This window comes from Corapipo altera, unplaced genomic scaffold, assembly GCF_003945725.1.
Source record: "Corapipo altera isolate COAL_440 unplaced genomic scaffold, ASM394572v1 107b, whole genome shotgun sequence".
NCBI classification, from domain to species: domain Eukaryota; kingdom Metazoa; phylum Chordata; class Aves; order Passeriformes; family Pipridae; genus Corapipo; species Corapipo altera.
The window spans coordinates 771,691-794,559 of NW_020884951.1; the positions used below are offsets into that span (position 1 = coordinate 771,691).

Below are 22,869 nucleotides of genomic sequence, written 5' to 3' on the forward strand. Positions count from 1 at the left end.
AGCATCTTCAGAGATAAGGCTGTTTGGCAAAGCTTTCTCCTCCCAGAGCTCTCTGTGTCCACCCTGCCAGTACCATGCTGTGCCCCACGAAGTCCTGGGGCTGTAGCCAGCAGCCCTGGCAAGACTTGGTGGGGAACCCAGCCTGTCCTGCCCTTGGTCCCAGCATTGTGTGAAGGGTGTGCAGGAGCAGGCAGTGGTGCAAGGAGCCAGGGAAGAAGAACACTGTGTTTCCCCTCAGCTCATGCTGCCAAAGGCAGCGTGGTTCTCTTCATTCCGCTGGCGAGCTGGAAGCTTTAGCCCTGCATTTTGTGGGCAGCCTCTCTCTACTTTGCAAAGATCTCCCATGGGAAAGGGCAGCTGCACTCAGGGACAGCTGAGGATAAACTTGTCTCTTCACATAAGACTGGGCTGCCTTTACACTGTGTTTTGCTCTGGTTGTTTCTTTTTATTGCCCATGAGGCTTTTACTCAATACTGAAGTTGGGTGGATTAGCTGCATCTGCCTGTGACCTGTGTGGTAAAACTTACCTATTTTCAGTTGCAGAATTACAAGGCACAAATTAGCCTGTGGGACTTACGTGGGGCCCTAATCACTCCAGCTCATCTGGGAGATGGGATGTTTCAGCTTTGGGAAGGAGGCCACAACTCACAGCAAGACCCTTGTTGGTGAGCAGGCCCTGGGGTGTCAGCTACAGGGACAGGTCTGCCTGGGGAGGTGGATATTTAATGTGTGTTAGCAGGCTCCTGGCAGCCCCCTGGGCTGGGCTGGGGGAGCTTTGTGCTTGGAGCCACTTTCCCCTTCCAGGGGCTTTGCTTTGCAGCAGAGGGGTCCTTCCCTTGCCGAGGATGTCCCTGGTCTCAAAGCGCCTGCTTTCCTTGCTTTGAAAACAAGGAGTGGATTGTTTTTGCCCCCAAGTCTCTCCCCTGCCGCCTCCCCCGGGCAGTCTGTGCCTGCACGGAGGTGGAGTGAGCAGCCTTGCACTGGCCAGCAGCCAGGCCTGGGGTGAAACACCCTGCCAGTTCACAGTCTGGAAACACCACGAAAACAAAGGGTGTTTGGGAAGAGCAGAGGGCTGATAAGAAGGCATCCAGTCATGGGGGGAATCAGAGGCTCCCCGGGCTTTGTGAGATGTGTGCCTGGCTTCTGCGGCAGCTGGGGGAAAACTAAAGGCAAGGAGCCCAGCCTTCATCCCTGTAAAAGTGTGCTGGAATAGCTCAAATGGCACAGGAGCATGATGGCTGAGGACCCAGCCTGCCTTTAGCTCTGTAATGCCTGCAGACTCCCTGGGCTTTTCTACTCCTTGAGAAGTACTAAAGGCTGGAATTGTGTCCACCTCCTCAAAGGAAAGGGCTAAAACTTTGGGTAATGAAAATGCATCTCTTGGAGCAAACTTAGGAGCACCTGCCAGGTAGTGCTGGTGGTGTGGGACTTTGCTCCAGTGACCTGAGAAACCTAGAGAGATAGCTTTTCTTGGAAAGTGAGTTCAAGGCAGTCACGCTATTTGTGACGTAGGTCTTGTCCTGCTTTCAGCCTTTTTTAGCAGGCTGGACATCCCAGAAATACAGGGTGTTGCAAGTTCTGTGAAAAAAGGCACCTGCCTTGAGGAAAGATTAGTTTGCCTGTGTGGGAAAAGCTTCATCAAAGCACACCCTGAAATCCTGAGCTAAGAGGCAACCCCAGAGCTGGTCAAGCCCCCTGATTTCTCTGCTTAGTGGGTGACTTGTTTCTTCCAGATTCCTGGTGCTCAGCAGAGAGCTTGGAGGAGCTCAGGTGTGTTTGGGGTCTGAGTGTCTTCTAGGTATTACCCTAGGTTAGCATCTGCCAAAATCTTGGTGCCTCCCAGTGTACCTGAAGCATGGAGATGACAGGCTGGCAGATTGGATTTCTTGAGGTGACTCTGTAGACTGGTTGCTGAGGTTGCAGCAACATTTGTCCCATGTAAAGGTGTTTGAGATCCTCTGGTCTTCCTCTCTTCTGTCCAGCGTGGTGCTGTGTAACCCTCAGTTGGCTCTGGAGCTGCCGAGGGTGCAGGACAATTTCTCTGCACTTCTCTAGGCCAGTTCTTCAAGGCAGATCTTAGCTTGAGATGGAGTCTGTTTTCACCAGTACTTCTGTAAAACCCCTGGAAGAGCTTATGTTTATATAATTATGAAAGCGTGTCTTGCTCATAAAGCTTATTTTGCTCGCTGAATTGGTGTAGGTTCTACTACAAAGCCTGCTCTTACTTCTACATTGCATGTACTTGAGGTTTGCTAAGATCACTAACTGGAAGCTCCTGCAGTAGAGCTTAGATTCAAATTATGGAACAATCTGAGTGTGATGTTAATATAATGCCTGGAAGATCAAACCTCCATGTCCTCTTTATGGCTATCAGGTTTTCTGAGATAAACACCTTTTATAACCCTTCTGGCAGATTTCTGAGCTGCTGTTCAAAGAGGAAGTTGCTTTCCAGCAATCTCCTTTGGTGCACCCAAGGGCCTCTGTCCTCTGCACTGCCATGGAGTTCATTCCGCCTTGTTTCCCTCATATCTTCCTTTAAAGACCAAAAGATCCTTTCACACTCCTTTAAACAGGTGTCTTCCAGGAGGCTGTGAAAAACCATGAGCTTGTGCACCAGCTTTTCCTCTGACTGAAGGTGTTTTCCAAAGAGGAGCTCGTTCCTCAGCACCCCTCACCTCCATTGCAACGTCTCCCATTAAGACCAGAAGAGCCAGGCACTGACAGTCTCATGGCAGTGTGCTGCCTGCTCCGACTCCAGACGGGGCCATCCCATGGATTCAAGAGGGCAGGAAGCCTTTGGAGGTAAAATTGCCAGCTGAGCATCGCAGGTGCCCTGAGGTGAAACTGTGAGGCTGTTTTTCGGGCTGGAGTGTGACCATCAGCAGGGATATCAGGTAGGGCCTGGGGCACAGCTGGGGCACAGCTGGGGCAGGGAGTGCATCTCCCATTCCCACTGGTGCGTGACTTGAGCCCAGCCTGGGATTCGGGGTTTGAAGCAGCCCCTTTCCATAGTGCATCCTCTGCTGCTCCTGAAAAGGCTGCTGTAAGGCCATGGGCAGTTTCCCACACCAGCCCTGGCTTGCTGAAGGACCAGGAGGCTCTGGCATGGCGTGGGAGGCAGCTGGGAGTGTGCTGCAGCTGGGGACAGGGTGGAGGAATGTGCAAGCCCTTTCCAGGTGCCTTGGCCCATCAGGAACTTGGCCTGAATTTTCTTCCCCCTCCCGTCTCTCCTATCTGAGCAATTCCTGGGGGCTGTGGGCAGAGATAGGCTCTCCCAGCACCTGGCCTGATACTCCCCAGAGGACTTGCACAGATTCTTTGTTGCTGCTTCAGGTCAGCTGTGCCAGACAGAAACAAGAAGCAAGTTGGGGGTGCCAGAGGGAGCTGTGCTCTGTTTGCCTGGAGGGCTCCAGGGAGGCAGGAGATGTGTGATCCTGGTGGGTCTGGAACAAACCTGTGCCCTTCCAGCCGTGGGCATCCCTTCCCAGTGCTCTGCATGAGAAGAGGCTCCATTTGCACAGGGCAATGGCCAGGCTCTGCTGGGCCAGGGGTGCTCTGGGGGAGTGCCTGGTGGGCAAGGGATTGGTGATGGGCTGTGTCGTTCCCTCTTCAGGAGTTGTGACTTTTTACATGTTCCTCATGACCAGCTGATGAGGTCGTAGGCCCTGACCTAGAATTGGAGGGCATTTATAGTGCCTCCAATTGCTTTTGAAGATAAGGGCACATGAGTATTTTATTGCCCCCTTTCTCCATCCAGGGCATCATCCAGAGCGAGAAGAAGAGAGGAGAAGGACTCGCTTCCTTATGACAGGGGATTAGTCACTGCAGCCTGGCCTCTGGTGAGGGGCTGCAGGGCTCCCCACTCCACTGCACCATCCTACAAGGGGAGGGCTCCAGCCCGGGGTCTTGGCACAGCCCTTCCCCATCCAGCCCTCTTCCTACCCCAACTTTCCCCCTGGCTGCCCCTTCCCCTTGCATCCTGCCTGTGTCCCGAGGTGGTCTGTACTCCTCTGTGGCTTTCCTGCAGGAAATCCTGGAGCACCCTCAGCTTTTCCCACTGAGCTGGTGAGGGGCGAGAGGCAATCTGAGGGACTGGCTCTGTGCTGTGCTGCCTGGCTCGGAGCTGGTTCCCGGGGCAGCCTGGGCTCCTGTCCTCTCTGGCCCTGGGCTGGGCCACATCCAGTGTGCCCTCAAGGACCTGATTTATCGATAATGGGGAACGTGACTATTGCGTGAGGCAGAGATAACCACTGCCACTGCATCCGTGCATGCCTCGTCCTCCCCTTCCCTTCCCCATCCTCCACTCCTGCTGCTTAAATAAGTGGAAAATTCTTGTCAACCTGCCTTGCCCTGTAGCCAAGGTTCACATCTTTGAGTGCATTCACGTTGAAGGCCAGGAAAGCCAGAGGGGAGAGACGTTCCTCTCCCTGAGCCCACCCATGCTTAATGCAGGGGCTCCCCCTCGGCGGGGCCGGCAGCACGGGGACCTGGGGAAAGGCTCATCCCAGTTTCAGTGTGAGGAGCTCTTCAGCTCCTCTCCTGCTGTGCCACAGCTGGAGCTGGCACGCTGCACCCATGGAACAGGGGTCTGGCATTGCACAGTTGAGAAAGAAGCCTGAGGGGCTGTTGGGGACATTGGGGCCCATTGCCCTGCACTGTCCAAACCATGGGTGTTTCTGTACCTGAGCTCTGAGCTCTGCCTGCCTTTGCCTGTGCCTTTCTCCTTCAGGGAAAGCTGTGCAACTCCTTTGAAAACAGAAATCTTCCCTTCTGCTGCTTGAATTGAAATGTTAATAAAGCCCACCACCAATCAAACTATGAACTGAGCATTTCAAATGCCCCTTTGTTTAATTAGCGCGGCCTCTCCCTGCAGACATCGCCAGACTGGGGTGGGAGGCGAGGGCCAAGGACACAGTGCCCAGGAATTCCTCCTCCTCAAAGTGTGACCCCTCATATCAAATATTTTCTTGCCTCCTCCCTGCATGAGCTGCCCAGAAACAAAACATTTATGGATGAAGGACCCTTAGAACTTGCAGCATCTCCTGGGGGGGCTGCAGCTGGCAGGTTAAGCCCCTTGCATGCCCCAGGGCTCTCTTTTCCCCAGGGCAGCAATAAATAACCCTCGGTAATGGAAATGGGGTGACTGGCCTTTGCCTTGAGATCCAGCCTGGTCCCCTCTAGTGAGCATCATTGGGTCCCTGTGTGGCTCCTTGCTCACTGGGGAGGGGAGAAAGCGTGACCCCCTGTTATCAGGAGTGTGCTAACCCCACAGCAAACATGATTTCACTGGTGCAAGGGTAACAGTGGTGACGTTTCCATGGGGAACATGGTCCCTTCCTCTCTGGGACCTAATCTAAATTGCTTTATGAGAGGTCAGTAGGTAGAGTAAAACTTGTCCCTGGAGGACAGGGAGCTAGGGCAAGGGGGTCCCTTCTGTGCCATGGCAGAGCAGGAGATTCTCTTGCATCTGGCAGGGGAACATCAGATATGTTAAAATGTACTTGGTCCTTGGTGGGCTGTAGGGCTGGGCTTCCTGCACCTCCTCTCCTCCTGCCATGCCCTGGCATGTGCCCAGCATCCCCCAGTGCCACTGGCAGCCTGTGTGACCTGTTATGCTGCTGCTCCTGTGCAGGGCTGCAGCTACACAGTGTTGTCCCACCACTGCCAAAAAAAGGGTTGTGTGGAGCAGCCTTGGCTCCTGCCTGCCCATCCTTTGCAGCTTTCTGATGTCTCACTGGTGGCATTTTCCCTCCAAAAACAGCCCCTGGAAGGACCTCAGGGCTCAGGACCTGCCTGTGAGACCCCTCTGCAGCTATGTTGGGGTGCTCAGCCTCCACCATGGCGAGCAGCTGCTTCTGGTGCTTGGGACCACGACTGCCTGGGTGGCAGTGCTTATCTTCATCCTGGGATGGAGATGCGGGAATGCCAGGGCTCTCCCCACCTCCTGTGGACTTCGATGTGCCATGTGTTTCCAGGGGCAGGGAATCCCCCTGTGGGCACCCCAGTCCCAGTGACACCTGCACTCTTAGGAGCAGGAAGAGGGGAGGGGTGGGGGGAAGGTGTTGCCTGCCATTAGCCCTTAGGGAGCTCTGCTTGCCCCTGCTGGCACCCTCACAGCAGTGGCACATGGCAACCTGTCAGCACGGTGCCCAGGGACAGACTGTGCAGGGGAGTGACCCTCTTCCCTCCCAACAGTGCTCCCACTTGCCCGGGTTCCTGGGGGGCAAATCCACGAGGTGTGGGGTGGGGGGAGGCAGGCCAGAGCAAGAGCCAGAAGCTCCAGGTGGGTGAGCATAGCCCGCAGAGTCCACCCTGCTGGGGGAGCTGCCAGGGCCCCTCCGTGCCAGAGGAAAGCTCAGATACAGTCTGGCTAGAAAGACAAATTTATTGCGACATCTGTTTGCAACCAGCACTCAACCCCCCCAGCAGCGACTCCGTGATGCCCTTGACCCTGCTGTGATGCCTCCACGGCCAGGGGGCTGGTCCCTGGGGCCACAAGCCCACCCCTCCCATACAGATAGGTTCATTGGGGCTGCAGGCTGGGGTCCTGCTGTGCCAGGGGCTGCCTGCGGGCTGGCAGCATGGAGCAGGAAACAGAAGCCAGATTCAGGGTCCTTCAAAAACAGAAGCCACCAGCTGGGATCTCCAAGCAGTCACAAGGCTCTCGGGATCCCCAGGGAGAGAGCAGGGTCGACCCCCTCCCAGCACGTGAGAGGGCTGAGCACGGGTGATGCCGCCGTGTCCTCTCCTCTTACCGCGCTCCCTCGGTGCCAGCCCAGGCGCTCTGGGGAGCCGGGAGAGGTGCCAGCCTGGATCCCACCTGCAGCCGCTACACATATCCCGTCAGGTTGTAGGAGTTGACCTCACTCTTGGGCTTCTGCACCTGGCTGACAGAGGGCTGGGGGCTCTTGCTCACCAGCAGCTGAGGCTGGTAGGTGTAGGTGGCTGCTGGGTCCCGGGCAGGGCAGGAGGTGCAGAGGATGAAGCCACCGACGAGGGAGAGGAGGGAGGAGATGATGCCCAGGTAAAGAGCCTCCCCGAGCTCGAACTTCATGCTGTCGGGGAGCACGGGGTTGCGGAAATCCCGCAGCACCACGTGGATGTTCCACACCAGCGGGATGAAGCAGAGCAGCCCCCCGAGGATGAAGACCGCGCCGCCCGCCACTGCCACCCGGTCCTTGCCCGGCGAGCCCTGATTGAAGACAGTGCACCTCATGCCCAGGATGGCGAGGAGGCAGGCGAGGGAGGACACGGCGCAGGAGCTCACCATCAGGGCTTGGGCCGCCTGGATGTCGGCAGGCAGGTTGAGCAGGGAGCTGTAGATGTCACACTGGGTGATGCCCGTGCTGTACGTGGCGCACTCCATCCACAGCCCCTTGGTGAAGCTCACGGCTGTCACGATGCTGGAGCCGATGTAGGAGCTGGTCTTCCAGCTGGGCAGCAGCGTGGCCGTCAGCGTGCCGATGTAGCCCAGGAAGGCCACGGTGTAGCCCAGCAGCTGCAGCCCCATGGACACCATGGTGGGGGCCGGCTGTCACCTACCCAGGGCTCGCGGCTTCTCGCCCCGTTCCCTCCTGTGTGCTCACGTTCCCATGGCCCTGCGAGGAGCTCCGCTCGCAGCGCTGCAGCTCCACCCCGCTCCCGGGGCTGCTGGTTTTGTGCAGGGTGGGAGCTGCAGGGAGTTACCTGCAGGAGTGGAGAGCAATCCCTCACAGATTAACGATTGACCCAAGCCCGTGGAGGAGCGCCAAGCGCCCTTTCACCTCCGCTATCTCCCCAGCCAGGCTTCAGAGGCAGAGCAGCGCTGCCCAGGAAGGACGCCAAAGCCCTCCCCTGCACTGACGCCATGGGCAGGGATGGAGAGCCAGCTGCTGGTGGGGGGAAAGTGCCCACACTCTTCCTGGAGGTCCCTTGTCTCCTGTGATGTCCCAAGCCGAGGAAGCCAAACACTGTTATTTGGGACTTAAGGTGGTGACCCTGAGGCTTTCCCAGCAGAGGAAGAGGGATGGCACCTCCTCCCCATCTGCAGGGGCTCACCCAAGGCATCTGCAGTCACCCACAACCCACCCCAAGCTGCTGAGGCTCCACTGGGACAATGGGATGTGCCCATCTGAGGTTGAACCATGGATGACAGCCTTTCCATGCTACTGGGGACAATGATGGAGAGGGATGCTTATGACAGTGACACCTGCACCCCCGGGACAGCCTGGAGGTCCACGGAGGGCAGAATCACATCGTGGCAAAGCAGGCTGCCATTGCCTTGGGGATGCTTCCAGGAAGCACCCCAGCTGAGCAGGGTGACCTGTCCCACGGAGGGGTGAGCACAACGGGGTACAGCTCATGCTGGGTTTTTTCTGCCTGTGCCACCTCCTGCCCACAGCCCAGCACGCGGGTGTGGGGGTTGGCAGAGGTGGCGGAGCAAGCTGGTTTGTTTTCCCTCTGCTTTGTTTCAGAATTCCTCCTCCTTCGGTGCCTTGCGAAACCGGACTGAGCCCACACCGCCCTGGCACCACCGTGGCCAGTGGCCTCCGTGTCACCCCGGGAACGCTCCTGGCTGAGCGTGCTGCCACCCCCCAGGGCCTCCGCTCTGCTCCCCGTCCCCCCCCCGCCACCTCAAATGCTTGGCACCAAAGTTTCCCAACTTTCTGCCTCCTCTCCTGTGCACTAACCAAGCCCTCTCATGCCGTCCCAGGGGTGTTGCTGGAAAAGAAATGCCTGGGGTGCCCAGGGTGCTGGCAAAAAGGCCCGGGAGGGCTGTGCTGGGGCTCTGCGGTACTTACGGAGGAGCTGGAGGAGCAGTGTGGGACCGAGGGCGGCTGCAGCCGGGGGTCACCCAGGACTGGAGGCGGCTGGTCGGGGCAGGGTGAGCAGCCGGGGGGATCAGGGGCTGCGAGTTGTTTAGCTACAGCTTTGCAAAATCCACCTGCAAATCTCCGCCTGGATCAGAGGCTTATTGCAGATCGGAATTAAACCCTTTTGGCGTCGGGAAGGATTGGGGAGCTGGGATGCCTTGTTTTGCTTGTTGTTTGTGAATTATCAGGGTAGGTTTTGAGTAATTGGTTGGGGACTGACGCTTGCTGTCACGCTTCTGGCCAGCCTTAGTGGCTGGCAGGTGACTGTGTGCCACCATCTGTGTACCCACTCTAGACTGGGCTGCCTGTGTGGGGTTGGAGGGGCAGTGAAACACCAGCAGGTTCAACTCCACATGCCTCAGAGTAAGCCTGGGCTGTTGGTTCACTCTGCCTGGCCCTGCTTGTCCTCCGCGGGGTTTGTTGTTGTAAGACTACTGGCCCAAATGAGGAGCAAATGGAGAAGGTAATGAGGGCTGTGCTGGCCCCGTGCCCCCTCCTGCTCACCGGCTGCCACAGATGGAGAGGGGCAGGGAGGGCCCCTGGTGACAAATTGTGCTCAGAGCCGAGCAGGGTCCGGCCGGCGTTTGGACAGGGGTGTTTGGATGCTGATAGCAGAGCTACAGTGGGGACCATTTGCTATTTTCTTTCCTTGTCCCAAACCGAAACACTCCCGGGAGCAGGAGGTGACCTGTCTGTCAGTGGCACTTTGCCTTGAGTGCTTGGGCAGGAGCAGTGGGCAGGGAGGGGATGGGGGGCAGTGCTGGGGGGCATCAGCCTTGCACCCTCGTATCAAGAAGTTTTTCTGTACCTCCCAGTGTGGTCTCAAAATGCTGAAGGAGAGGGCAGGAAGAACAGGCAAGTGTGTGCTTTCCCCAGCATGGGGAAATGGGACCTGGCAGCTCCTTGGGACAATGGGCCATGGATGCCTGAGCAAGACCACTGCCCTGCCTCTGCCTGGGGTCCAGCCCTGCCACCTGTCTTCCCTCCCTGTCCTCCCCTGATTATCTCATCACTTGCCTTCTGGTTGCTCTGTGCTTGCCTCCAGTGCAGCCCATCCCACTGTCCTCATCATGCCCGTTTTACTGTCCCCATCACAAGCCCCCCACATTGTCCCCATGGCATGCCCACCATGCAGTCCCATCCCATGCCCATTGCACTGTCCCCATCTCATGCCCATCATGCTGCCCCAACGCTCTCCATCCCTTCCCCCTCCCTTATGTAAATGGCTACAAAGAACACTTAATCATCCTTGTTAATTGTCTCTGCCCTCCCCTGTTCCCCCCCTGGGGATTTTCTCACGAATGGTGTCTAACTTTTCCCTTGTGTGTTTTGCTTTTCCGCCAGAGATCGAAGCCCCTCCGCCCCCAGCCCCCCCCCAGCCCTCTGTTTACACAACTGGGACAAATTTCACACCGCAGGGACTGCTGTCCCCACACCCCCAAGTCCTTTGCTCCCCTGCCCCAAAGAATTTGTGAGTCACCGCCGAGGCAGGGCTATAAATGTGTCCTCACCGAGGGTCTGCAGCGTCAGAAGGGACAGTGTCGCCTGCCACCATGCAAGCTCCTGCCTGTTGCCTGCCTCCCCACGGGCTCCGGGTGCCTGTGGCCACTGCTTGCCCAGCTCTGGGGCTGGAGCAAGGGGGAAGGTACTGCGCTGCCCGGGGGGAGCAGGGAGGCCGGGAGTGCATGGAGGGTGGGTGGGGAAGGCTGCAGCTGGGTTCGGGTGAAGGCTGCGCTGGTGGGGACCCCTCTGATCGCAGCGGCCACGGGTGGGACAGAGGGTGCTGGCCCCCGGGCAGGGGCTAATCGGGTGGGTGGGAGACTCGGGGGTTGTGGTGGGAGGGGCAAGGCAAAGGGGAGCGGGCCAGGGTGGGCGGCTGTCGCGCTGAACCTGCTGTCTCACCCAGACCCCTTCCTCTCTGGAGACCGTGGCTGCCCCGAGCCCAGGAGGGACCCGGGAGGCGGCGGGAGCAGACGGACCCTGTGAGTTTGACACTTCCCTACTGTGTCTGTCCCCGTGTCCCACAGTTTGGGGTCCCTGTTAGGCAGAAATCCAGCCTCTCTCCCTGGAGTCCTTTCCCCCAGAGTCCCTCGCCGCCAGCACTGTTGCATCGTGGTGTTACCGTGCCCACCTCCCCTGGTGCATCACCCCGGTGCCCCACGCCGGGGCAGGGACAGGCTGATCCCCCGGGGGGCCACGGCCAGCACAACCCCCTCAGCAGCCTGAAAGGACCGGCTGTTTGCAGCCCGGGCGGGCATTCCTCAGGGGGTTAGCGGGATGCCTGGGCACGAGCTCCTGAGCACGGGGGGGAGATTACCCTGGCACAAAGCCTGCCTCGGGGCGGGGGGAGGGAGATACCAGCTTCCTTTTCCGGGGATGTGAGCGCCCCAGCTCAGGGGGAAACTGCGGGTCTGCGGGGTGGGGGGAGAGCGCAGCCCCTGGTGCCAGCTGGGTAGGGGGGGAGCAGGAGCCCCCGGACAGAGACCACCCGGCTGTGTCTCCTCAGGCTCAGACTCGGGACGCAGTGAGGGATGGCGGCCCCGACAAAGCGCTGTCTTTCTTCAGGCACCCGGTCAGGTAGGAGCCCCGGCACGGTGCCCCGGGGGGCGTGGGGCCGGCGGCGGGCGGGGGGCTCACCCCGGCTCTTCCCGCACAGGCTCCTCTGGCCCAAGTCCAAGGCCTTTGACCACCTGTACGGCGTCGGGGAGAAGCTGCTGGAGAACTTCCCGGTGCAGGCCACCCTCTGCTTTTACGAGGACTCGGGCAGCGAGGAGGAGGAGGAGGAGGAAGAAGAAGAAGAGGAGGAGGAGGAGGAGGCAGGGGATGTGACAGCGGGTCTCTTGCCGCAGGCTGGCAGCGCCGGCCCCGACAAGCCGTTGTGAGACGGCAGGCAGAGAGAGGCAGGCGGACCCTGCTGCGAGCGGAGCGGGCACAGACCCCGCCCGGGGCTCTCCGCCCGCCCCCGGGGCCGCGCCCTGGGCTGTGTGGGGACCGCGCAACGGCGTGGGACTACAACTCCCAGCAGCCACCGCGGCACCGCTCGGCAGCCGCAGCGCGCTCTCATTGGCTGTCGGTACGAGCCGGGCGGGGCAGAAGCGCGTGGCCCCGCCCACTGCCAGCCTCGCGCTCCTATTGCAGGAGGGAGGCGGGGCGCGATTGGCCGAGGGGCGGTGAGGGGCGTGTCGGGGGCGGGGCCTCCTCTCCCCTCCCTGCCCGCCGGCGGGAGGGAGCGGCTGCGGCGCGCGCGGGGCCGCCATGAGGTACCGGCGGGGCCGGGGGGCACCGGGGATGGGGCGGCAGGGAACGGGCTGAGGCTGGCCAGGGGTCTCTGGGCGCCCGGGGAAGAGCAGAGCGGCAGAGCCGCGGGGAGACGTGTCGGTGGGGCGGGGGGGTGTGGGGGGGCGGGGGCCGGCGGGGGGCCGGGAAGCGGGGGGACAGGTGAGCTGGGGGTCCCTGTTGTGGGGTGACAGGTGAGCTGGGGGTACCCGCCGTGGGGCGGCTCTGGAAGCCGAGGGCGGTGGGAGTAATTTGGAGCTGGGTTTGGGCACGGAGGGGCCGGGGCGGAGGCTGCCGGGGCAGCCGGCGCGGGGAGCGCGGTGGGGTCTGGAGGCTGTTTTGGGAGGACGAGGCTTCCCGTGGGGATCCCACGGTCCCTGTCTGGTGTAGCCTCTTCTCATAGTGGATCCTGGCACGGAAAACCCCCAGTGCTGGATCCTGCTGAGCCGCTGGTACCGCGGCTACGTGATGCCGGCAGAGTCAGCATCCTCCCTGCGCGGCGCGGCACGGGGGGCTGTGGGTCCCCCTGCCCCGGACCTGTGCCCTCCCAGCCTGTCGAGGAGATGCCATCCCCCAGTGTGGACCCCCCAGGCCCGCTCGGGGGTCGGCACCACGCGTTGCACCGTGTTTTCCCGGCACGATTTCCTCCTCTGGCGTCGGTGACGGGAGCGGGGGCGGAGATGGGGGAGCCTGGAGGAGACACAAATGTGCGACTGCAGCATCCTCACTCCCATGGCTGCATCCCTCGCGCCTCCTCACGGTTGCCTTGGCAACCTCCTATCGATGGGGTATTTATAGAGGATGGGAAGCCGGAGGGGGGGACCGCGAATGGGTGGGCGTCTGCTGGGTCAGCCTCCGGCTTCAGGCTTCTCTCAGCCTGCGTGGCTGTGTGGGGGCGGGAGGGATGCTGCTCCCCTTGGCGTCAGCGTGTGTGGTGCTCCAGCTTTTCCTGCTCGCAGGAGCCGGGGGAGGTGGTTAAGGAATTTGCACGTGGAAATAAAAATAAGTGTCTGGGACGTGTGCCCTTCTCACCAGCGTCGCTCGTGCTTCTGGGCTTGTGTGGACCTGCCTTTATTGTTTGCACTTGGAATAAACCACCCCTGAGCTCTGACGCTGGGAGTGTTGACACAGATGCTTGGAAAAAACCTGAAAGACTGTAAATTAAATGAAATGACGTTAAATTTGTTGCTTGATGAATGATGTGGGTTATGGAGCTGGGGATCCCGACAGATCTGGTCTTGAATATCCTCATTTCTGTGTCTCTGTCCTCCTGTCCATCAAAGAGGGGGAATGCCCATGACAACGAGTGCTTGTGTGGGAACTGTGGCAAGTTCTCTGTGCTGTCCCTTCTTTTATCCTGGGGATCTGGGTCTCTTTTTAAAAACTGATGGCAATAAAAGCGGGTCAGGTGGTCCCTGCTCAGAGCTGACACATCCTGCCAGGGAGTGCATGGATCCAGGGGTCTGTGGGGGAATTCATGGATCTGGAGGGCAGTGGGAGAATGCATGAATCTGGGGGCCTCTCACATCCTCCAGGAGGGCTCAGAGAAGCAGGGCTGGGCTGGGGGCATAGGAGGCAGCAGACCCCTCCTGTGCAGTCATGATGCTCTCCTGCTTTCCCTCATTCTTGCTTCAACTCCAGACTGAGGTTTGCAATCTGAGCTTTGCAAACTCTTGGGAGGAAGCTGCTTTCTCCCTCTGGAGACAGGTCCAGGCTTGCTTGCCCTCTTGCCACTTACGGTGTAGGAACCTTGGAAACCACGGGGAACCTGATGCTGGCAGAGAGAGGTGCTCCATTTACTGGAAGGTGGCTGTTGTGATGTGTGGTGCTGCCTGCTGTGATGGTGTGTGGCACCAGCCCTTCTGTGTGTCTGGGTGCCTGATTTTTATGTGGGAGGAGAGCTGTGTTTCCAGCCCTGCTGACCCCGTGGATGGCTCTGTGCTGTCCCTGGCCTCACTCCTGCTGAGCAGACCCAGGGGCTTTTGGAATAGCTGAGTGTCTGAAGTCCTGGACCTGAGACCAGCATGTGGTTTAGTTCCTGCTGTTTCTAACTGTATTTGCTCCATCATCCACAATAGATCACTGTAGGAGCTGGGAGTCCTGTCCCTCTGTCTCCTGACAGAGTGGTGGCTTTGCCACAGCAAGATGTCACACAAAGTGAGAGTTAGCCCAGGGTTGTCTGATCCGTGGGGAATTGAGCACAGGGAGAAGGCAAAGCATGAAAAACAAGTAGATGACACTCCTCCTGCAGGCAGAGAGGAGTATCCTCTCCTTCTGCAGGGCTTTGCTTCACTCTTGTGGGGTTTTGTTTACTATAGTTTTGCTCTTTAAGCAAAAAAGGTGCTTTTTCAGCTGGAGAGCTGCTGTCCAGGGTGTGCAGGGAGCTCTGTCACTCTTGCTGCTGCCCTTACAAAGGCCCAACAACCTTTAGGAGATGTATGTCCTTTTCTTTCCTGCTGTGTAGTCAGCTTTATGGCAGTGGAGCAAACTGTGTGGCCCCATTTATTGCAGATTGTGGGTAGGAGTTTCAGGAGTGAGAACTGGCATGGCTGTGACATTGCTCTAAAACAGGATGACTGCTTCACCTGTATCCATCAATCTCTTGTGGAAGGGACGAGCACCAGGCTGTTCCCAACAGCTTCTGACACAGCAGGTTATTGTGTCTGCTGATGAGAAGTGTTGTCTCTCCTTCATCCAGTTTTTCCCTTCCTACTTTGCACTGGGCTGCTTGGGCAGGGCCAGTGGGCTGGGCCCTGGTCCTCCCTGGGCTCCCAGCACTCCAGGAGCTGAGGGTCCCTGAGCCCCTCCAGCCATGCAGTGAGTGGGGAGGCAGCTGGAGTCCTTGGCTCTCTGCAGGGGCACTGCTTAGCTGGGATCTGTCCACCAGTCAGCACCCTGCTTTCTGCATGAATCTGACTCTGGGTGATGGAGGTCTTGGGCTTTAGGGTGTGATTTAATCTGTCATTGACTGTCCTGTTTTCTTCCCTGCAGGTAGGCAGGAGCCCCCCGTGGCCGAGTGAGGCAGCATGGCAAGTAAGTGCTCCCCAGGCAAGATGGAGAGGTGGCAGTGGTGCTGGAGAGGAGAAGGGGAGGTTTGGCAGCCATCTCTCACGGGAGGGGGTGTGCCTATGCTTTTTTGGGGGGTGTTATCCTCTATGGGGAGCTGATGCCATCAGCTGTTACCCCTGGATGAGGTCTGAGGTCCGGCCTGACTTGTGCTTCTCTCTCCCCTCTGCAAGGTGGGAGTCGAGAGGAGGTGCTGAAGGTCTGACCTCTCTGGGACTACCCAGAGGCCACAGCATTTCTTTCTGTGTGTGGTGCTTGCTGTGCAGGACGGGCCTCCCCGAGGCTCTGTGGGCTGAGCGGCCCCTCCGCAGGGGCTGCTGGCCTGCTCTGGCACCTCCCGACAGCAGAGCTGCCACCCCACCAGTGCCCACCCAGGGGGCCACACTGCCCTGGGGCCTGCGTGCTGGTGGCACTGGGGCTCTGTGTTCCTGTGGACGTGGCACCCCCAGAGGAGTGCCTGGACGGCGGGGCTGAGGCTGGCGAGGGTGCAGGGTGGAGGATGGCGTGTGGGCTGTTCAGAGCCGGGCTCAACCCTCCCTCCTCGCTCTCCTGGGCAGCCTGTGCAGAGGCTGCTTGCAGCGTGTGCTGGGAGCTCAAGGAGCATGGCAGTAGTGAGTGGAGAGACACAGAGATCTGTCTGGGATCTCAGGATTTGCTCGGCGTGTCGCCGGAGCCAGCGGTGAAGGTGGAGGCAGTGTCCATGCTGAGGAGGAGGAGGAGGACCCCAGGGATGACAGGTATGCCTTCTTTCATTATGTGTGCTGTGCTGAGTGGGGGAGGGAGCAGAGATCTTCAGGCAGTGTTTTTAAAAGGCTGCTTTAATCTCTAATTAATGAGGAGGGTGCCCAGCCGGGTCCCTGCCTTCCTGCACTGCTGCCTTTTCTCCCTCCCAGAGCTCAGGGGCTGGCTTACCAGCATTTCCTGGTTGTGGAAGATGTCCCCTGTGGTGGCAGTGTCCCCTGCCAAGTCACCCCTTCATGGTGACCCTGACGTGCAGGAGGGGGATGTGGTGATGAGCCTGTTCCCCATCACACGCTGTGCAGCAGTGAGCAGCCCTGTCTGTCCCTCTGCAGGCACAGCTGTGTCCTTCTCCAGAGAAGCAACCCTGGGGGGTCCCAGGCAGCTGAGATGTGGGCTGGTGTCCACCAGGGGCCATCAGCAGCCCAGGAAAACCAGCAGGGATGAGGTGAACCCAGCCCTCAGTCCTGCTTCCCCCGCCTAAAACTCTGATCTTTCCCGAGCACCGGTTCTCCAGCTGGTGTGGGGAGACTTGGAGAGGCACAGGGGGTCAGTGCTGAGGCTGCTGGGCCTTGGGAAGTCCCCTCAGCCCTGGGGCTTGGGGACAGGACCTGCTCTACTGTCTGCTCTTCATGTCAGTTGGGGATCCAGGTTGGGGATGAGAGGCTCTTGTTTCCTGAAGGCCTGTGTGGTTTTCCTGCTCCGGTCCCCAGGCATGTGGGAGCTCTTTGCACTTTCCATGTAACAGGGAGCAGTGACTTAGTTTCTGCTCTCCTGCCATTTGTAGGAAATTGCATGTGGGGAGAGACACACCCCTCTGTCACAGCATGCTTAGAGTTGGGACACTGCTCATGATACCTGCCTGCCTGTGTGTCTGTTTTTATTTCCCACCATAGTGGCCAGTTCAGCACAGCAAAGCAGGGAAGGGGTCAAGTGACCGGTGTCTGCAGGGATGGAAAGCCCTGACAGTGAGATCTGCAGCCAAGCTTGTTGCTCCAACGTGTGCTGAGGAAGTTGGAAAGAGTCTCAGGCTCAAGTGCTGAGGAGGGGAGAGTTCACACCGCAGCCTGATCAAGGTGGGAGGCAAAGGAGGTGAGGCCAGACTTCTCCAGCAAAGGATGGGACATTTGCAGAATGGGTGCTGTCTCTGTAAAATTTCATCTTCTTCTGGAAAGGCTCAAGAGGAGGTCGGCCTGACAGCCTGCTCTCTCTCCAGCCAGGATAACCCTCCTCAGCTGTGAAAGCCAAGGCAAGCTGATCCCTGCCTGCCCTTCTGTGAGATGCCTTCTGTGCCTCTTGAAAATGCTTTTTCGGTTTTCCTTGTAAAAAAACAAAAACAAAAAAAAAAAGGTTTGCATAATAAAGTTGATTCTGAGGGAAGATCTGTGACTCACATCATTCATGCTGCTCTTCATTCACACCTCAGTGGTTCAGCCTTCTGCAAACTCTCTCACTGAAGCAAGGCATTAATAAATCACGAGGGGAAAATGCACCTACACAGCACAAAAGGAGCACAGTGCCTCCAAGCCCAGGATGGTGTAGCACAGCAGTAGTTGCCTCTCACACCATGATCTCATCCCTGTTGATATTTACAAATACTCTCACAAACACCTTGCTGTATTGTTTTAGGAGCAGGATATGTGGAAGGTGAAGCAGAAGGAAACCTGCCTTTCTCCCTGGCAAAAGGCTCCTAAGGAAAGAAGTTGGTAGCTTTCCACTGACTGTTGTGTTTGATCTTCACTGAGATCCTTGTTAAAGGAGTATTTCTGTGTTAGCACCAAGCTGGTCACATGGGAGACTTGGTGTGTCCCCCTGCCTCCTTTTCCTGCATCTTTGGTGCTGCTGCTCTGTGAATTGGTTCACCTTGTTGATCCAATGGAAGACTAAGCCTGAGGGTGAAGGAGGTAAATATGTTCCTGTGGATCAGCCAGCTGAACCAATTCATCTTCCTCAAGGGAAGCAGCATGATTTTGTGGCGTGGTGGGAAGAGATGGAGTCAGCCTACAGCTGAGTGTGTTGAGCTGCATTGTGGAAACACTCACTCCTGAAATGTGTGCATGGGATGTTTGGATCCTGGGAGGATCATGTTTTGTGTGAAGTTTCTGCTTTCTGGGCAACAGCTTGTTTGCCTCCTGTGCTGCTGCAGGTCCTGGTAGGTGCCTGCCTCCTGTGCCCCATGGGGGTCTCCTTCCTGCAGAATATGTGGGGAGAGGCCTTGATGTCTCTCTGGCAGGCAGGAAGGTGCTCTTCCTGCTCACTCTGGCTTCCCGACTGCATGCTCTGTGGGAACACCTGAGGAGTCTCCCAGGCTTTGGGAGCAGAGGAAGGTTTGTGAGGCCTCTGCACCAAGACACAGTAGGGATGAGAATGTGATGAGAGGAGAGGTTGTTCAGGCCCTCCTCAGTACCTGAGTCATGACCCCCTGTGCTGTCCCTGTATGTTGGGGATGTTTGCTCTTGTTGGCCTGGGAGAAGACACAGTGGTTTCTCTAGGACCTGAGCAGGGTCCTTGAAGCCACCTGAGCCTGCATGACCCCTCAGCAGCTGGCAGCAGGGCCAGCAGCTCCCAGCAGGCTGTCGTGCAGTGAACTGTGTGCTGTGAGTCCCTCTCGTGCCAGAGCCCTGGCTCTCCAGCCCAGCCCTGCAGGGTCTCCCTTGCAGCAAAGAGGCAGAAAGGTGAAGTTCATCACGGGCAGGAGGTTGAAAACAAGTATTTTTGGAACCTTCTGTCTCTTCTTCAGTTGCCCTGTGTGGCTGCAGCTGCTGCTTCCAAAGTCTCTAGCACCTCAGCCCTGGTGGAAGGGCTCCTGGTGCCATACATCTCTGGGCAGACCCCAAGAGCCTTGTGCCCCTCTGGGTGTGCTCTCCCACAGTGGGCACTCTGCTGTGCCACCTGATTTGTAGCCCCGGGCTTTTGGTGTTGGGAATGCCTGTAGCACCAGGAAGCCAGATGGGAAAGCCTGGCTGGGCAGAGGCCAGGTATGGGGTTGTCCCTGCTCAGCATGTCTCTGCCTTGTGTGTTGCAGTGTTCTTGGGGGCCAGGAATGCCCACTCGGTCCTGAAACGCTTTCCCAGAGCCAATGGCTTCCTGGAGGAGATCCGTCAGGGCACCATCGAGCGGGAGTGCATCGAGGAGGTCTGCAGCTATGAGGAGGTCAAGGAGGTGTTTGAGAACAAGGAGAAGACGGTGAGTTTGTCCTGCCCTGCTCCCCAGTGGATGTGTGAGGGCTCACACTTCAGCAAGCTGGAGACAGAGAGGGAAAGCACAGGGGGAACAGCCTCTCCTGTTCCCTTTGTCCTCTTCTGTCTGCAGGCAGCATGCTGTGGCCTCAGTTTCCAGCATGGCTTTCCCTTCCCAGGCCACTGCCTTGGTTGTGCCAGGACACCCTGCCCACAGCTGCAGGTCAAGCTGGCACTCCCATGGCACCTGGGAAATCTGTGCTGTTGTCCCTGACTCTCCAGCCTGGGGTTGGTGTGAGCTAAATTTCTCCCTGCTTGGTGTGGGGGCTATTGGCCACTGTTGAGGGATGTTCCCGTGACCACCTTTGTTGGTTCCTACAGCAACTCAAGTGAAAGTGGTGGGGGACATCCGAAAAGCTGCCCCTTTTGTGGGCCTGGGGAAGGCAGTGATTACTGCTGGTGGTGCTCAGGGCGTGCTTCTCCCACCTGCAGCACATGATGGTTGTTTCTCTGCTCCCGCCACAGATGGAGTTTTGGAAGGGCTACACCAACTCCGTCTACTCTGTCAAGGACCCTGGGCACAGCACGGAGCGCTCTGACGCCATGTATGTGGTGGTGCCCCTGCTGGGCGTGGCCCTTCTGATAGTCATCGCCCTCTTCATCATCTGGAGGTGCCAGCTTCAAAAGGCCACCCGCCACCGCCCTTCCTACGCCCAGAACCGTTACCTGGCCAGCCGGACGGGACGCAGCCTGCCCAGGGTCATGGTGTACCGGGAGCGCTCCCAGAGCCAGGGGGAAACCCAGTACCAGCGGGAAGCCAGCAACCGGGGGGCTGGAGACGGCAGAGCTGGGGGCACCCCCCCCCAGCAAGACAACACCCTCTGCCCGCCAGAGCACTCGGTCTCCATCCTCTCCAGACTGTCCAGTGCCACCCCCCCGCCTTCCTACGAGGAGGTGACGGGCCACCCGGAGAGCAGCAGTGGGGAGGAGACCAGCGTCTCCTACAATGACCCGCCGCCCAAGTACGAAGAGATCGTGGCCACTGCCCCTGCCACGGGCAAATAGCGGGTCTGCCTCCCTCCTGCCTCTTCACACACTCACATCCACCCACCCGCCCTCCCTTCGCCGTGCCTGGGACCCCTCCCGGTGTCCGTCGGGCCCCCGTCTCACCTGTACAAGCTGGTGCCATCACACAATAGCCTTACCCTCCTAACCAAAAATAGCTGTCCCCAGGTGGGGTGAGGCCGGGCTGTGGGGGTGGCTCTGGAGCCAGCCAGCCACCTCGTGCCCCTCACTCCCCACTCACGTAAGTGCTGTAGCAGCCAGAGCCGAGCAGCAGCTTGTTCCTGGCTCAACGCGGGGGTCTCCCCATGGTGCATTTGATTCCTTCACTTCCCCCTCGAGTAGACATAACATTTCCCATGATTAGAACAGCCTCGCTGCCTCCCTGGGCTGCTGCCCAGCCTCGCCCATGTCCCCACTGGGCCCTGTTCTGCTCGGGGCTCTGATTAGGAGTTGGGGATGCAGGATTGGTGTGGCAAACTTCTGTCCATCCTCACAGTTGGTGTCCACGCTCTGTGTTTGGGGAGATGGTTCTTCCCCTCTGTGGATTTGTTGCCAAGTGGGAGTGGGGAGCCCAGTCCATACTCTGGTGCCTGTAGCAATATTTGCTGTGTGGAGATCAGGGAGGAGCAGTAAGGAAGGTGTTCTAGATCCCTTTGAAAAGAGGGAAAGGCTCACGGTGATCTTGTACCTGAGGTAAGTGGCTTTGGAGCAGCAGAGTCTTTTCCTGATGCTCTCTGCTTTCCCCCTCTGGGTTGCTGGGCAGCTGAAGGTCTGGCTGTGGCAGAGCTGGCCAAGAGGGTCATCTCTGATCCCAAGCCAAACATGGTCCCATGGCATTAAGTGGTGAGGATGCTCCTCTCTCCTGGAGCGTGGCCTGCCTGGTGTCTGCCCCAGAGGTGGGATTCTGGCACAGGGAGCCTGTGGACAGGCCAAACCTCCCCTCTCCCTACCCCAATCAACCCTGCCTGACCCCTCTCTTTGGGGTTCTTTCTCCTCCAGATCAGGTAAAGGGGAATATGAGGCCCCACTCTCCTGGCTCCTCTGGTGGGCAGAGTGCTCGGTGGCCAGGGCTGTGGATGGGGGGCTTGCTGACAGGGGTGGGAGCCATAAGGCCATGCCTCAACCTGGCCATGCCAGGCGGGAGCAGGGCCAAGCCCTGCCTGGGTGATTGTGGAGCCAGGGCAAGGCAGAGCTGGGTGCTTTGCTGTGGGACCAGAGTATCCCTTTTTCCTGGGCAGCTGCCTTTGGGGTCCAAACAACGGGGCTGTCCTTTCCCAGTCATGTCTGATGGATTAAAATGGGGGTTGTGCTCACCAACTCCCCAGAAACTTCCAGCACTGCCACCACTCGGTGTTCACCCCAGCACCAGTCTCTCCACCAGCACCAAAAGGCTATTGTCCATCCATAGGTGGCCTGCATCCTGCTCGGTCCCAGTGATGCTCTCGCAGCAGGTGCCCTCAGCCCAGAGCTGAGACTTGCCCAGCATGGCTTTCCTGGGGCAGGACATGCTGGCACCTTGTCTGTCCCCTCCCCAGCCTTAGCAAATCAAGGTTATGGGGAGACCAGAGCCTGGAAAAGACCGGAGGGAGACAGCAGGGCTCTCTGCATCCTCTGTCTTTGATGCTCAGTCATTATCCCTGCAGTTTGTACTCTGTAAAACTTGGTATATTTCTGTGCAAAAAAAAAAAAAAAAAAAAGGTATTTATTAAAAAACCCTCACTGTCTTAACGGCACAGGGTGGCTTTTTCCCACAGAGGGTGTCGTGGTTTAAATCCAACTGCCAACTCAGCCCCACACATCCACACAGTCCCCCCTTGGTGGGATGGGGGAGAGAATCAGAACAGTAAAAGTGAGAATACTCGTGGGTTGGAATAAAGACGGTTTCATGAGTAAAGCTCTGCATGCAAGGAAGGCAGAAGAAGGAATTCATTCACCACTTCCCATGGGCAGGCAGGTGCTCGGCCATCCCAGGACATCAGGACTCCGTCACACGTAGTGGTGGTGACTTGGGAAGACAAAATGCCATCACTCCAAACATCCCCCCTTCCTTCTCCCCCAGCACAGGAGGAATGTCTCACTGGGCACAGCTGGATTTCCATCCTGGGGGGTGCTGGGGCTCAGCTCTGTAAGGTGGCTGTGGCAGCTGTGGGATGATGGATGACACCAATACCCTCTACTGCAGCACAGGACAGTCCCCAGGGAGGATGGGAGGGTCTCTGGAGAAGAAATGTGTGCTGCTGTGGGGCTGGGAATGAATCCAACGCATCCAGCCAGAGCCTTGGACTTCCCTGGGCATGTGTGCACTTCTGAGTGAGAGCTGGAGGGTGTCCTATGAGCCCTGACCAGTGGGCAGGTGAGGTGCAGAGGGTTTTCCTAAGGTCTTTGAGGGGACTGAGGTGCACAGGTTGTCCTGCTGTTCCTCTCTGTGCTCCTAAACCCCTTAGATAATCCCCTTTAAATAGCAAGACTAGGGCAGCGGGGGATTTATTTTAAGTCCTTTCAAACCTAGATTTTACGGTCAGGTCTTGGACCCTGTCCCCATTCAGAAGTGTTTAAAACTGTCTTTAATCCCAAACGGATCATTTTATCGCCGCGGAGAGGCCGAGATTAGCTCCGGCACAGCTCAGCACAGCCCGGGCTCCGGGCCGGGGGCTGCGGGGGCTGCGGGGGCTGCGGGGGCTGCGGGGGCTGCG

At 58.4% G+C, this 22,869-nt stretch overlaps 3 protein-coding genes across 6 annotated transcripts; 2 read left to right on the plus strand and 1 right to left on the minus strand.

Moving 5' to 3' along the window:
• Positions 1–6,367: 6,367 nt before the first annotated feature.
• Positions 6,368–7,772, minus strand: CLDN2 (claudin 2). The gene has a single exon (XM_027663187.1). The coding sequence runs from the start codon at positions 7,517–7,519 to the stop codon at positions 6,830–6,832; it is 690 nt and encodes a 229-aa protein (XP_027518988.1). The 5' UTR covers positions 7,520–7,772; the 3' UTR covers positions 6,368–6,829.
• A 586-nt stretch (positions 7,773–8,358) lies between these two features.
• RIPPLY1 (ripply transcriptional repressor 1) lies at positions 8,359–11,785 on the plus strand. Of its 2 annotated transcripts, XM_027663192.1 has the most exons (5): positions 8,359–8,863; positions 10,197–10,497; positions 10,759–10,834; positions 11,359–11,429; positions 11,509–11,785. In XM_027663192.1, exons 2-5 carry the CDS (start codon positions 10,352–10,354, stop codon positions 11,732–11,734), a joined length of 519 nt encoding a protein of 172 aa, XP_027518993.1. In that variant the 5' UTR covers positions 8,359–8,863; positions 10,197–10,351; the 3' UTR covers positions 11,735–11,785. The 2 variants fall into 2 exon arrangements, with proteins under 2 accessions (XP_027518993.1, XP_027518994.1); XM_027663193.1 differs by lacking the exon at positions 8,359–8,863 and having other exon boundaries at positions 9,602–10,497.
• A 260-nt stretch (positions 11,786–12,045) lies between these two features.
• PRRG3 (proline rich and Gla domain 3) lies at positions 12,046–21,899 on the plus strand. Of its 3 annotated transcripts, none has more exons than XR_003530865.1 (4): positions 12,046–12,112; positions 15,120–15,161; positions 15,752–15,931; positions 16,829–17,312. XR_003530865.1 is itself a non-coding variant. In XM_027663185.1 (4 exons), the coding sequence occupies exons 2-4, from the start codon at positions 15,155–15,157 to the stop codon at positions 20,174–20,176; spliced, it is 708 nt and encodes a 235-aa protein (XP_027518986.1). In that variant the 5' UTR covers positions 12,047–12,112; positions 15,120–15,154; the 3' UTR covers positions 20,177–21,899. The 3 variants fall into 3 exon arrangements, 2 of the variants coding, with proteins under 2 accessions (XP_027518986.1, XP_027518987.1); XM_027663185.1 differs by lacking the exons at positions 15,752–15,931; positions 16,829–17,312 and adding exons at positions 18,958–19,118; positions 19,637–21,899 and having other exon boundaries at positions 12,047–12,112; XM_027663186.1 differs by lacking the exons at positions 12,046–12,112; positions 15,752–15,931; positions 16,829–17,312 and adding exons at positions 12,277–14,123; positions 18,958–19,118; positions 19,637–21,899.
• Positions 21,900–22,869: the final 970 nt, after the last annotated feature.